The sequence below is a fragment of the Cannabis sativa genome, chromosome 5 (genome assembly GCF_029168945.1).
Source record: "Cannabis sativa cultivar Pink pepper isolate KNU-18-1 chromosome 5, ASM2916894v1, whole genome shotgun sequence".
Classification (NCBI taxonomy): Eukaryota; Viridiplantae; Streptophyta; class Magnoliopsida; order Rosales; family Cannabaceae; genus Cannabis; species Cannabis sativa.
In genome coordinates this window covers 14,599,371-14,615,303 of record NC_083605.1, presented here as the reverse complement: position 1 = coordinate 14,615,303, position 15,933 = coordinate 14,599,371, and the positions used below count along the sequence as shown (strand labels likewise).

General features: G+C 29.8%; 1 protein-coding gene across 2 annotated transcripts; it reads left to right on the top strand.

The window, feature by feature from the left end:
* The first annotated feature begins 12,698 nt into the window (after positions 1 to 12,698).
* LOC115717352 (uncharacterized) lies at positions 12,699 to 15,636 on the top strand. 2 transcript variants are annotated; one of them, XM_030646320.2, is made up of 7 exons: positions 12,699 to 13,201; positions 13,333 to 13,448; positions 13,543 to 13,631; positions 13,757 to 13,831; positions 13,947 to 14,054; positions 14,767 to 14,862; positions 15,160 to 15,636. In XM_030646320.2, the coding sequence occupies exons 1-7, from the start codon at positions 12,819 to 12,821 to the stop codon at positions 15,430 to 15,432; spliced, it is 1,140 nt and encodes a 379-aa protein (XP_030502180.2). In that variant the 5' UTR covers positions 12,699 to 12,818; the 3' UTR covers positions 15,433 to 15,636. The 2 variants fall into 2 exon arrangements, with proteins under 2 accessions (XP_030502180.2, XP_030502181.1); XM_030646321.2 differs by having other exon boundaries at positions 12,734 to 13,201; positions 13,320 to 13,448.
* Positions 15,637 to 15,933: the final 297 nt, after the last annotated feature.

The following is a 15,933-nucleotide window of genomic DNA, read 5'->3' as shown; positions in this document are numbered from 1 at the left end:
AATGTTTTCAAATTCAAAAATTTGTTATTTTGTTAAATATTTAATTATTTATAAATTATAAGTATAAAAATGATATTTTTTCTATATATATATATATATATCATTTTTTCCTTATTAGAAATTTATAAATCATATCTTAAATATTTAAATAACATAGATATTTTTGTAGAGATTTCAATATTGCTTAATTTGAGATATTTTGACATATAATTATGGTAATTATTATTCATTTATTATTTTATTCCTAAAATAATAATTATCTAACCAAATCTATTTTAAAATTGGTTTATTTTATTAAATTATAAGATCTGAAAGTGATATTGGAGATTCTTTCCTTTCAAATCATTGATCTTATTAGATATTTAATTTAATTTGATTCAAATAAACCTAGATATTTTAAAATTAGTTTCCTTTATTTGGTTAGTTTAAGAATAATAATTTAATTATATTAATATCTTATTTTCACATCTGTTACATGGACAATGTTTGTTTATATTGTTTATTCAAAACTTTTTAACAAACCTATTATTTATCTGATCTTAATTGGTATGATTAACTTGTTGACAGATCATGATCCAATGATCTAATTTTAATCATAGTCCAATTGACGATAGATCTTATAAATAATTTGTAACAGGTAAATTTTGTACTTCTTTCATCTATGTAAACCTAGTAATATGATAGGGCCCATCCAAATCATTTGACCTGTGTGAGCCTATATGTTTGCTTTTGGGCTTAGATGCATATAGGAAGCCCATTTAAGTTTTTACTAAGTAAATGGACTAGGTTGCTAAAATAAATTTTGACATAAGGAAATTTATTTAGGCTCAATTAGATTTGGGCTTATTCAATGAATAACAATTGTTTATTTTAAGGTTAAATTCCTCTCTTTTGGGCCTTGTGTGAGAGTTGGGGGCCATAGAAATGGGTACGACATACTGGACCCAGCTCCCCCTCACATGAATTACCCCAATTGTGAAGGCCCATTTGCCTTATTTAAATAATTGTATTAGGTTAATTATATTAGGCTAACCTAATTAAAATTGAATTAGCAACATAATTAACTTTTAAAATATATGAAATTTATTTTTCATTGTAATATTTTAAAGTTAATTTTAGAAAAACACTTAGTCTATGATATATTCTAGATAATTATTTATAGTACTAGTTATTATTTCTAATATTAAATAGAAAAATATCATAGATTGTGAAATTAATTGTTTCCTAATTAATTTTGGTACAATCTAAGTTTAGTATATTTTCCTAGTATTAAACTAGAATTAATAATTAAGTTTCCTCTTTACTTAATTATTTGTTTCTTGAATTTAATACATTTAATTAAATTGAAAATTTCAATATCTAAGTTGATTTTCATCATGATACTTTAATATTGTTATTTTCATGTTATTTAATTAAAGTTGAAAATTATTTTAAGTTTGGAATCTTATTTCAGAATAACTTAAGTTTGAATAATTTTCAAAATATATTTTATTTTATTTTATTAATCATTTCCCAAAATTTCGAAATTGCATCACCTTGATGCAGAAATTTCGAATTTTATTTGAAAAATAGATTAAAGTTGAAAATTATTTATTTAATTTCGGACCAACTTAAATCAGTGACTTTTTCATTTAATGGTTAATTAAAATAAATGAACTAAAATATATTATAATTAGAAATTGGATTAATTAGTCCATGAAAGTCTAGATAGATATTATCTGTTTTGCTTGAAGTATTTTTCTAGTGATATTTAATTAAATAGAAAATTAATATTTAAGTTGATTTTTAATCATGATACTTAAATATTTAAAAATTTTCTTAGATATTTAATTAAATAGGGAAATTATATTTTTTGTTGAAAATTAATTTTTATTAATTTTGGGCCAACATAAAATTAAGGTAATTTTCCAGGATTTATTTTTATTTTATTTTAAAGCATTTTCGAAATGCAATATATATTTATAGAAAATTAAATTTGAGTTGTAAATTAATTTAAATTAATTTTGAAACAACTTAAATTGAATAATTTTCTAAATATTTATGGAAATTATTACTAAGATGGAAATAATTCACGTTATTTTCATATCCATCTAAGTATAATTTATAAATATTACATTAAAATTTATATTTAGAATTTTTCATTCTAAATTGGAAATTTTAATTAAATAAATATATATATATTTAAAATAAATTGATTAAAATAAATATTAGAAGAAAATACAACCCTTCATTAAATAATGAGCTTTATTATTATTAGGATATTCGATCTCCATTGTTGGTTTTACATAGCTATTGTTTTAGTGAGTAATCCTCCCTAATGGAGGAACGTTCATTAGCAAGTTAGCACCGTTTAATCTCGAAAGATAAGTAATCTTGTAATTATATAGTTTATGACCACCCTAATGGTGGCGACTGTATAAGACTTGCAAGAATAGGAAACAATGGTGGAAGCTCATAAGATAGAATAGCCTTGACTCTCGCCTAAACGGGACAACGCGGATTCAAATCTTGATCGAATAAAAGGTTGCTAGAATGTTTGACATTTTAGATGAGCTGACAACTCTATTCAATGAATGGTAGCTTTGACTCTCGCCTAAACGGGACACTGATATCAGTTTGTTGAAAACCTTGGAAATTATTTAGGATTGTATGTTTTAGTATTTTCACTTGTCATTCCTACTTGCTATGTGCTTCATAATTTCTGAATTGTGTATGAATTTGTATTGAACCATGTTATTTTCTGTTATTAAATTGTAGTTTAATTTTGAATCTTCATTGTTGGTCTAACTTGATTTGTTTTTCTAATGAGATAAATTCCTAATGGATTTTCACCATTAGACTAACATAATAGTGTTAGATCTCGAAAGATAAATATTGTATATGCAACATCTAGCTGTTCATCAATTGATGACACCTTAGACTAGTGTTTTACAATATGAAACAAGAAGATTGTATAAATAAGATTACTTTGACTCTCGCTAATCGGAGCATCGTTGGATTCTTATTTAAAACGAAATTATCCTAATTCCTCTTAGCTTATTCATTTCGAATTAGCTTAATGACATATCATTGGATGAATGGTCTATAAATCATATAAAGTCTTATTTTCTCTTAAGAAATTAGATGACGCATATGATTATATTCCCGGAATTCTATCCCTAAATGATATAAATCCTCAATCTTAGATATCTCCTACTTGTATAGGCAAATCATAGAGTTAGATTAGTAGTGGTAGTCCAAGAAAGAATTACTAATTATACAGTTACACTTTCACAAGTGTTTCATAACCATTTTCTATCAATGGATTTAAACTGTATGAGTTTAGTATTCTTTGACCAGAATCCACTTGCACTATTCTAAGAACTCTTTGATGTAACTAAACTTAAGTCATCAAAAGATACAACCACATTTTATAAATCTATGGCATTTGTATCTTGTTCATAGTGGTTTTGAGAAGATCATTCTCTGCAAAGAGTTAATATGCCTATATCCACTGAAAGTAAGTTCATCTCATTCGCAGATGGATGTACATTCAGGGGTGGATATGAGTCCTCGTTGTATTCTTAAAACGATCACTCTAGATTTTACCTTATGCAAAAGAAATTTGAAATGTTTGAAAAATTTCATGAATTTCCAGCAATGGTAAGTGGTTAACGATCTTGCGAACTGATAGGGGTGGAGAAAAAGGTAGTAGATATGCAGTTCAAAGATCATTAATTTGATTTTGAATTATATCCAAACTTACCTCCCCAAAAATTCGAGTTGCATATTGATGATTAGTTACTAGTCGTTGCCTAAATCCTTCTATGGTAATAAAATTTTAGAATGATGTAATGGTTGTATACTTAATGTAAATCATTACTAGATTCATGGATGACCTAATCAAAATCTTAAGAAAAGCTAGAACTGCTAACCTTGGTTTGCATGTTTGTTAGCTATTCTAAGTGATTAGGGGTGGATCATCCCATAGTCGTTAGATAAGAAAGTGTATGTGTAAACAAATACTGCTTTTCTAAGAAAATGACTAAGTCTGAAAATAAAGTAGGAAATAAAGGAGATATTTTTTCTTGATTCCATAAGTGTTCTATCATCTTATTTTTTACAAGATGATCCCACTGCCTCTGTTGTCTTAACACAACTGAAGAGGTCTATACCATTTAGTTTTCTTTGACATAGTTCACGGTACCTTGTTGTATGGGAGAGTTTCTAGGAACTCACCTTCTTATAACTTGGAAGATACTAGTGATTAAAATCCATTGTGAGTTTAAACAAGTAATGGATTGTCAAGATAAGAAACTAAGAAGAAAGCCAATAGAACTATGGTTTGATCCATTCACATGGAGTAACCTAAGGTTTTCTGCTACAAGGACATGAAAGGAAATTTTCGTTCATAAGTCTATTCAATGGACTTAACAAAGCTTCCTGTTCCTAGTATTGTAGGTTTGAGTTTATCTAAACCTATGGCTTGTGGTATACCTGGTAGGTACTTACTCTAATGCAAGCAGTGAGATGCTGATGCATTTTCTTTCCAATGGAAATCTATAGAAGCTTCACAACTTCTTAGATGTAGATTTTATTTATCTAAGGAAAAGTATCAACTATTCCAGAGAAGATAAAGCCATGAAAGAATTTCTTAAATCAACAGTGAGAGGTCTCAGATATGCTTTTGTATGCCTTAGACCAAACACCTGCTGTTGAGTGGGAGTAATGAGTAGGTATCAGATTAATCCAGGAGAAGAACATTGGAAGACAATCAAGTAAATCTTAAGATTAAGAAGAGGAACTATATGTTAGTCAATAAGGGTGTTTGTTTGAAACTCTTAGACTACACCACATCAGATTTCGAGACTTGCCTGTGTGCTAGAAAGTCTGCTGATGAGATGGTGATTACTTTGGGGGTGGAGTAGTGATTTTGGAGAAGTGTAAAAACCTATCTGAAATCTCTTGGTCTACCAGAAAGAGACTGAATGTTAAAAGTTGCAAGAAAGATACTTTTTCAGTCTAAGGAAAGTTCTATACATTTGTGGCAGTGTTCCAACTTGCCTTAACTACTAGGGTTACTTCCTGTATAACAAAACAGTAGTTGCCCAAAAGTATAGAATCCAGTATCCCAAAAGAGTAGACATATAGAGAGGAATTTCACATTATCAAGGATTTTGTGATTAAGGAAGAGTAATGGTGGAGAAGAGGTTGTGTTTAATTCAACCCGTCAGATCCCATTACGAGGAGTTTACTACTATTACACTTGATTTGTGTATCAAAGTGTTAATGATTATTTGAAATGCACTTTTTGTTTTATATTAGTGCAAGTGGGAGTTTGTTGGGTTTTATGCCCTAAATAAAACTCATTTCATGTAATCAGATTTTCTTATTAATAAAGATAAGAAATAACATTTTTTGTTGCATGGTTCACATGATTTATTTCATGATTATATGTGTATATAATGTATGAATTCTTTTTAAGTCCAGAACATATGAGTTGGTTAAAGATTATAGTGTTGTCAGCACAGTGGAATATAATCTTTATTATATGTTCAAAAGTTTATTCCCTGATTTGTCAGAACACTGGATTTAGACTGACATGGTATAATCAGCGATAGGTATTCTTACACCTTGGAAAACTGTTATGTCCTTTCCAGGACATTGGCAAAGTTTACCAGTATCGGATGTATGGAGTATACATCGAAAGGGACCGATATTGAACTTTGATTAGATATGTTGAAATTTACCGTAATATCTATTCAATTCAATATCACATGTTGATCCTAGATCACATGATCGAAATTCTGATATGGTTAGGCTCAATTTCAAGAGTGTTACTTGTGTTCTTTGATTTGTTAGTTAAGCCTAGTTTTGTATCAGGGTGATACGTACATTTTGGGAACACGGTAATGCAATTGAGTGGGAGCGCTAACATAACTATGGAGTCTATAGCTTCTATTTGGCAAATAGAAGTAAAGAATGATTTCCTTCGAGCTTAACCAAACGAAGATAAATGGTGGAGATCTCATTTCACTTAGGTGAAATATCATTTATACAGGGTTAAGTGTTTTAAGGATAAAATACATTGTAGGGTGTTACGGTAATTTAATCCTGTACAGTGTAAATCATCTATATAGAGGATCATTGATCACATTAGGGTTATAACAATGGATAACTAATGACGTGTCTATATCGTGGAACATATAGAGCATTTCTATATGACTGAGAGTGCAATTCCAAGTTCTAAGTGTGGATTCAATGAGGAATTAATAAGTTAGGGAATTTACTTGGTAAATTCGATTCTACTTATTGGAAGCTCGGTTATATAGACCCATGGACCCCATACTAGTTGAGGTCATACTGCTTGTAAGACTCAGTTAATTGATTTTAATTAATCAATTAAAATTCTAAAAGTTAGACTATGTCTACTTTATGAATTTTCACTAAGCAAGGGCGAAATTGTAAAGAAAAGAGATTTTAGGTTTATTTATTAATTAAGATATTTTATATGTCTAAATTAATAAATATATGGCAATATTATTTGATAATTATTTCCAAGTTATTAAATAATTAGAATTGGCATTTAAAAGGTTAAATTGGAAAATTGGCATTTTTGAGAAAATGGGAATGGAAAATAACAAAATGGGAAAGTTGCAAAGTGAGGCCCAATACCCTTTGTATGGCCGGCCCTTGCATAGGAAATTCGATTTGTAGTTTCCATTATTTTAATGCCATGCAATTCTAACCTAAACCTAGAGGGTTTTCTATAAATAGAAAGTGTTGGCTTGAGGAAACAAAAAAACACAAGACACACATCTTTGATCACTTTGTTTCTCTCAGAAAGAGCCTCTCACGCCACCTTCTCTCTCTCTTTTCTTCTTTGCAATTTCGAAACTTTGAGTGAATGAGTAGTGCCCACACACATCAAGTGGTATCTCAATCATAGTATGGAAGACTATGGAAATTCTACATCAAAGAAGGAGAAAAGAAGATCCAGGTTCAGATCTTGGTGATGCTCTGCTACAGAAAGGAATCAAGGGCTAGAGATCTGAACGGAAGGAGTCATATTATTCCGCTGCGCCCACTGTAAGGTTTTCTAACTTTATATGTGTTTATTTTCATTGTTTTAGAATTCATATTAGGTTGTTAATCCAACATACTTGTTAGTAAATCTAGATCCTGGTAAAATAATTTCCAACATATCGCAGGGAGCCTAATGGTCACCTTAGAAGGTTTTTGATCTAAACAAAGGTAGTTTACGAGAAAATTATGCCTATCATACATTTCCCCATCAGTGTGTCTCCCGAGTAGAAAAATATCGCTATAGATCACTTCGTCCATTACACATTAAAAATCCTAGTGAGCAACATCATTTAGTGACTTATTTAAAATTAAAGTCATTACATATTTATTTCTCATCTTTTAAAAGATAAATGGAACGTGAGGAATATCCATATTTCATAACCGTTGTCTAGATAGGATTAAAATAATTGCTATCATACTCCTATAAATATCTGTAATCACAATACACATAAAATGATCAATTTTATATCTTAGAGAAAATTTTGCCAAAGTATAATTTGTATCCAAGAAATTTATAAATAAAAAAGACTTGTGGAGTATGTAAATTTTAACTACAAAATCACGTAAAATTCTATATGTCTCATATTAGAATTTATAGTGAAGTATATAATTATTATTAAGTACTCAATACATATCATTAATTATTAAGTCTTATTTATGTTAACAAGATTTTGAGTGAACAAAATATGAAATTATTTAATTTGTTTTAATTTTTATCTTCATTTTTATATTTTTTTTTTAGATATACCCACTTTTATGGATGATGTCCCCATTAGACCCTTTAGGTTATGTAAATTATATGTTAGACTTAAGTAGAGAGTGAGGGTATATTACGGCGCAATCCACTCAAAAAAGTAGGTATATTTTAATAAAAAAAACAATATGAAGGTATTTTTGATTAATGGATGCAAAAAAGAGATATTTATCAACTTATCCCTTTAAGTTTGTTGGACTTAAATAAGTTGGAGAGCAAAATTCATAGCCCAAGCCTTATAGGGTTTGGGCTATGGAGGCTAATTTATTTAGGGAAATTTACATGGTATACTAACTTTTGCTATTTTTTTACAAAAATACTGCCAGGCGGTATTTTTTACTTTTTTTACTGTGTTTTTTATAAGTTTCATACTGCAGTATACGGTGTTAAGTTTTTACTGGTGTTCTACTAGTGTTTTACTGGTGTTCTACTGTTGTTTTGAGTTGTTCTGCTTTGTGTTTTACTGGTGTTTTATAAAAATACAGTATTTTTGAAAAGATTTCCGTGTGACAGTATTTTTGTAAAAGTTAACCCAAATTTCAGTATTTTTGTAAGTTTCCCTTTATCTAATATTATCTTCTTACTTATAATTAATAAAAATGGGTAAGTATAATAGGCTTAATGGTTGCCTATATAAAGGATGAGAAGGAAGAGCATTTTACAACATTAAGGTGATCATATATCATTGAGTTTTATTTTGATCCTATACGTATAAATATACTTTTATTATTAAGATAAAATATAGAGGCTTTTTTATTTTTACAATTTAAAACATTTTTTTTTTTGTATTGTTACGGAATTTTACGTAGAAAATTCTGTTGCAACTAGCGTTCCAACAAAAAATCGTATAGAAATCCCTATTACAACTAGTGCTGCAACCACTATAGAAACCCAAACCATTAATTTGAAAAAATAAAAAGTTTTAAAAAAAGTATATGGAGTAATTCCCCTAAAAAATAACACATATATAATTAATTGGTGGTAGTGAATTTGGCCCCCCCTCACTTTTAAACCTGGCTCCGCCCCTGGCTCTATATATATATATTATGTCATCTAATGTTGAGAAATAACCCTCTTAGTTATTACAACACCTAGATCATTGAGGAATACTGTTAATATTTTTGGTGCTCATGTCTGGGTTTTGAAGAAAATTCATGTTCAGTAATTGATAATACCTTACAATAAAAAGGATACAAAGATTAGATCATTGAACGAGAGGAGTCAATTCCACTGTGTCATACTCTATAGGTATATTCTAATCATAAATTCATAGTTTGCATGATATAAGTCATTACTATCTACGTTAAATAATAGTTTAGCATTAAAAATAATTATAAGATCCACTTTATGTAATTTCCTATACTAATGTCATCAATACACACACCAAATCAATTAGGGTTTGTAAGCGAAAATTCTGAGACCCAAAATTCAGATAATCGTTGAATTGGCTACATTAAGTTGGCTAAAAGATTTTTCACCATCAGCAGAACTCTACTATAAAGAGTGCGAAAGAGTAAAGAAAGGGATCGGAATCTCTTTCTAAATTCAAACTTTAATTTTCTTGTGCTTTCTCTCTCTAGCTAGAATCTTTTCTCACTTAAGCCTTAGAGAATTTTCTGCAAGAAGACCCTCTGGAGCTCCCATCAATCTAAGAAGAGGATCACCAGAGAAGGAAACAGTTGAAAATCTAGGAGAAGACTTGGAGGAATCCAGAGTATACTCGAAAATATTAATTCCCAAAAATAGCAAATATTCTTCTTGATAAATAGTGGCATAAGTAACCAAAGTCTTAAGTTTGTAAGCAGCCTAAACTCAATGTTTATTTTTACCGGCATAAGTACCCAATATTTTTAAAACTATAATTTTCCTCCAGTTTTGTTAGTACAGACTCCGTTTTAAATTTATTAAAAGAAAATTTGGAAGTAACTGATAATACATGTTTCTATCTAGACCCAATGATCAAGAATTTAAATTTTTTATGTGGCCTGTTTAAGAAAATAATAGAATTTGTACTGACAAAATTAGAGAAAAATTACAGTTTTACAAACATTGGGTACTTATGCTGCTAAAAATAAATATTGGGATTATGCCACTTATAAACTTAAAACTTTGAGTACTTATGTCACTATTTACTCTATTTTTTTATCAAATTTTTGTAGAGAATAATTATAATTTTACAATTAATTATTAATAAAATATATTTTTCTTAATATTTATAATAAGGTTTAATATATATATTAATAATATTTTCTTTAACTATTTATTCAAATACTTAATTTATTTATAACATGATACTTTACTTTTTGTACTTTTTTTTTATCATTTGCATGTTAAAATATTAGTGTATGTATTAATTAAAGCAAAATAATAAATATTGCAGCAAGTATAATATTAGGTGCTTTTATAATGTATCTTCATAAAAATGGGTACACCGATGTATTCTTATTTGTTTCAATATTTAGGAAAATTTTTTAGTCTAATTTTATTTCATAGTCATGTACGTTATAATTACTTAAGACATTCTGTAAAAGTTTTAGAAATTTGGAATACTTTAAAATATAGAAAGCACTGTTCAAATAGTCTATTTCACACGCTTATAAAATAAAAGAGTCACATGTGCAACAGACTATTTGAACTATATTTTCAGTGTGTTAAAATTTTTTAAATTACTCAAAATTTCACAAGATGACTTCAATGACTACAACGTACATGACCATAAAAGAAAATTAGACTAAAAAAATTTCTCAGATACTGAAACAAATAGAGAGGCATCGGTGCACACCTTTTAGGAGGGTGCATATTAGAATTTTCCTATAATATTCCTTTATTTTTTATCGAGATTAAAATTTTGAAAAATTGTAATTAAAGGAGTGCACTGATGCATCCCTACCTGTTTCAGCATTCAAAATAATTTTTTAGTCAAATTTTTTTCATGGTCATGTATGTTGTAGTTATTTAAGATATCCTGTAAAATTTTGAGAAATTTAAAAATATTTAACACGCCAAAAATAAAATTCAAATAAGCTTTTGTGTGTATGACTTTTATTCTAAACTGCTAGCACCAGGGGCGGAGGTACATTGCAACCAAGGGTGGCCTTGGCCCCCCCACCCCGAATTAGTATACATGCATTATTTTGTTAATGTTTATTATATATAATCTAATTTTAAGAGTTTGTTACTAAGTGGCCCCCTTGATCAAAGTAAAATATTCTAAAGAATTTTTCAAATAATATTAAAACAAACTTTACTTGTAGAGTAAATGTTCAAAAAAAATAATTAGTTTCCTTATTTTTTTTTTCCATTTTGTAAGATGTTAATAATTAATAATATAAATGATTAGCAAAATTACTCTTCAATTTTTTTAAAAAAATATCAAAACACTTACAATAATCAAATATCATGGTAACTTTTTTTTTTTCTATTTTATTTCAAAGCAAGTCACACGAGTCACCATTTTATAAATAAGGTGATCATATATCATTGAGTTTTATTTTGATCCTGTACGTATAAATATACTTTTATTATTAAGATAAAATATAGAGGCTTTTTTATTTTTACAATTTAAAACATTTTTTTTTTTGTATTGTTACGGAATTTTACGTAGAAAATTCTGTTGCAACTAGCGTTCCAACAAAAAATCGTATAGAAATCCCTATTACAACTAGTGCTGCAACCACTATAGAAACCCAAACCATTAATTTGAAAAAATAAAAAGTTTTAAAAAAAGTATATGGAGTAATTCCCCTAAAAAATAACACATATATAATTAATTGGTGGTAGTGAATTTGGCCCCCCCTCACTTTTAAACCTGGCTCCGCCCCTGGCTAGCACTGCTTTCTATATTATAAATTATTCTGAATTTCTTAAAATTTTAAAAGATATCTTAGATAACTATAATGTACATGACTATGAACATAGATTAGATTAAATTTTATTTCTAGATATCGAAATAGATAGAAAGTGTATTGGTAGATCCCTTTTAAGGGTGCCTTGTGGAAACACCTTATAATTTTTACCTAACTATTTTATATTGGAAAATTCTTCAATGCATATGTCTAAAACTGGTACATTGATGTAATCCTATTTGTTTCAACATTCGAGAGACTTTTTTAGCTTAATTTTTTTCATATACATGTATACTATAATTATTTAGCACATCCTGTAAAATTTTAAGAAAAATAATTTAACACGCTGAAAATAAAGTTCAAACTATTTGTTTCACGTGTGATTCTTTTATTTTATACGTGTGTAAAATAGTCTGTTTGAATAGTGCATTCTATATTGTAAATCATTCTAAATTTTTCAAAGTTTTGCGGGATATCTTAAATAACTATAATATACATGATTATGAAAATAAATTTGACTAATTTTTTTTTCTAGAAATTGAAAAAGATAAGGGTGCATTGGTGCACCCATTTTGGAGGGTGCATTGTAGGAGCACCGATTATTCTTTATATTAAAATAAATTAAAGGAAAATTTTACAGTGCAACCCTTAAAAAGGATGCACTGTTGTACCCCTATCTGTTTTGTTCTCTGAAATAATTTTTTCGTTTATTGTTTTCTCATGGTCATGTGTGTTATAGTTATTTAAGACATTCTGTAAAAAATTTAGAAATTCAGTAAAATTTAACATATTGAAAACAGAGTTCAAACAGAGTGTTGTACTCGTGATTATTTTATTTTCTACGCGTGTGAAATATATTGTTTGAACCATGCTTTCTATATTGTAAATTATTTGAATTTTTTAAAATTTTGTAAGATGTCTTAAATAACTAGAATGCACAAGAATATAAAAAAAAATTAACTCAAAAATTTTCCTTACATATCAGTCCGTTGATATCTGTTAGTAAAACAAACAGTTACCGTTAATAATACGAGAGAAGCGAGTTATTGCCTTATCTAAAATTCAAACCACTAACAACCGCTTATTTGAGGGCTGAAAATAGCTTAACCGTAAATCAGAGGAAAAACCCATTTGTGGCTTTATCAGTTTGATCCATGAAAACTATGAATCCAACTTCGTTTCCAATATTTCATGCAAACCCAGTTCGGCTAAAGAGCCCAGCTTTCAAACCCTCCAAGGTTTCCATTAAACCTCCACCCCCGGACTTCGATTTCAGATCAGATATATTGGGAGAGTCCAACGCTTTAATAGCAAAATCTCACCCTGAATTGCTTGATTTAGCAAGTAGTGGCAACTTGGTTTTAATTGAGAAAAGGCTTTTTGGTCCTGTTCCGCCATGGAGAGCCGAGTTCGTAGAGCCAGAGACAATTTGGTTAGTTGGTACCACCCATATTTCTCAGGAATCGGCTATGGAGGTTGAGCGCGTTGTCCGAGCCATTAAGCCCGATAATGTGGTTGTTGAGCTCTGTCGAAGCAGGCAAGTGTAATTTGGTTTATGGGGGATTTGTTGTTTTTTCATAAAATGATTACTAAGTTCAAATTTAAGTGTTCCGTTTGGTGATTTCAATTGCACATCTGAACTTAATTTGTTGCAGAGTTCATTTTCAGAGCTGGGATTATGTACACTTCTGATGGTGATGAACAAGGTCCAGGCTTACGATCAAACATGTTCTCTTTGAGTGGAACAGGTTTCTTTGGTGCTGTTGGGCGTAGCATAGACTTGGGTACGTGACCAAAACAATGTATTTGACTTGTTTGTCGTAATGCTTGAGAAAGGAGTATGCTTTTCAATTACAGTTACTTATATTACATTTACAGGAGGTCAAACTGCATTAGCTCTACGCTTGCTTTTGGCGGTTTTCTCTTCAAAGCTCTCTTCTGATGTCAACCGCCCATTTGGTGATGAGGTATTTAAGTCTTTTGAGTTAATAAAGTCAAGTCTGCATAAATATAAGCAGTAGTAGTAATCATCTTCATGACCATTATCCGTACTTATGCTCCATTTTTGGTTTTCTTTATTTTATAATCGCAGTTCCGAGCTGCTCGAAAAGCGTCTGAAGAAGTTGGTGCTCAAATAGTTTTGGGAGACAGGCCAATTGAAATAACTGTATGTCACCAAATTTGAGGGGCCAAGCCATGGGGCTACATGAGTTATTATTTCGACTTTAATAACTTCAGTCTTATTTTCATGTTATTTAATAGTGTATAATTTATTTCCACAGCTTGAAAGGGCTTGGAATTCTCTGACATGGACTGAGAAACTTGGCTTAGTGACATCAGTTGTTCGTGGGATAACATCGCCTTCTGATCTGTCTGTAAATAAATTCAAGGTTTCTCTTTTACCATAGTTGTTTGTCGTTTCCATTTTTTTTTTTTTCACTTTGTGAAGTTTCAGGAGGGTTAGATTTATATTTTTCCCGTTCAATGCAAGGAGAATTCAGATAGGGACGTTTCATGTTTTCTTTTTCCTCATTTACCAATTTCTGCAGACTAAAAAAAGAACATAGAACTTAATCACTTTTTTCACCTCTGCATATGCTCCATGACATTTTTGTTCCACCTGCAATTATAGAGCCAATAAGCCTTTTCTAAAAAGTGGTGACATGTGACAACTTGTCTCCCAAATCTAATTATGCATCCTGAATTAACCATGGAAAATGTTTCCCCCCTCCCCCGCTCATATTTACCCTATACACATCTGAATTTTACTAGTGGACCATAAAGGAATTCCAAAAATCCAATTTTATACATAATTTTCCTTAAAGACTATTTTTTCCCACCTGAAATAGAAATAAGAAAAGGAAAATGTTCTAAACATATTAGACTATGTCCATAAGAGGATATGATCATATATTGAACACTATACTGTAGTATTATCCTGTGTCACTGCTTTGATTTATATTAAGTACATATAGCTGAAGTTGTGTTGTCTTATCTACTTTAAATAAATATGAAATTCATACAGTTAGAAAAAAATACACGCTGACATGTTATAAAACTTGCTTTCTTCCGTTTTATTTTTTCTTTTTCTTTTTTTGGCAGGAATCAAGTACAGATGACAGCACGTTTCAGCTCTATGAGAAGCTTAGTTTTTCATATCCAAACCTTCTCCAGCCTCTTATACATGAACGAGACACTGTAAGTTTTTTTACTGATAATTAGTAGAGTGTGGTCCTATAATACAAACAAATAATAATGATACAAACCCAACCACTCCTCTTGGAGAGAATGCATAATACATTCGTCCCTTGAACTTAAAATTACAATAAAAAACACCATAATGAGGACTCAGTGAGTGCACCATAACCATTGATAATAAAGAAAGTTTCCACTTGTTTCTAGAAGTTACAGTCTGTTTCGTCGTGTTTTTATTTTTAACATTTATAAGGTTCTCTGGCTCAACCACTAAGCGTTGTCTGCCTCTGGCTATGTCAGTATCTAGCGTGGTCCCTGAAACGTAGTAAAGCTGTTAACAAAAGCAAGAGTGTTGTGGGGGTGATCGGTAAGGGCCATATGAATGGTGTAATATATGCTTTAGTGTCTGATCAAGGCAACTTACGATTCAGAGATGTTGCTGGGAAAAAGTCTTCATCTGTTACTGCTGATTCTAATGGCTGGCTTGTTAATCTCCTCAAGAGCTTGGTTAGAGACACCGTTATTGGCTTCGTATTATGGGAGTTATATGAACAATTCAAAGACCGGTTTTAGATTAGAAAAATACTCAATATTCATTACTTTATCAACACTTCACTTCGAAGTTTCACTCAATCACATTTTGGGTGGTTAATGGTTAGTTATCATATAGCATATAATAGTACACAACGATTATTCGTTTGGTGAAAAAAGACACCTTATACATACTTTTTGTTATATATTTGATTGATTAGCTATTCGATTCGTATTATGGATTCACAATGTGACTTTCTTGTACGCTACGAAATACATTTCATGATATTATTGTGCCACATAGTAACAATAAAAATATAAAACACAAAAACCCTAATCATCATACAATAACTCCGAAAAAAAAAAAAATTATAAAGACGCTTCTATATATATAAAGTAACTATGCAGCGTGAAAATATTCTTGAATTCTTTCTACTCATGAGACCGTTCCCTTAATCAGAGTTTGTAGAAATCCCACTATCCAAATTTCAGCTTAATTTGGGTAAGCCTGCTCATGAGTCATGAGATTCATATACCATATCT

Excerpts from the sequence above, each read along its gene's own strand:
- LOC115717352 (XM_030646320.2), top strand. The coding sequence starts at position 12,819 with ATGAAAACTATGAATCCAACTTCGTTTCCAATATTTCATGCAAACCCA. Across the intron at positions 13,632-13,756 it reads ACCGCCCATTTGGTGATGAG|TTCCGAGCTGCTCGAAAAGC; the intron begins GTATTTAAGTCT and ends TTATAATCGCAG. Across the intron at positions 14,863-15,159 it reads TTATACATGAACGAGACACT|TATCTAGCGTGGTCCCTGAA; the intron begins GTAAGTTTTTTT and ends TGGCTATGTCAG.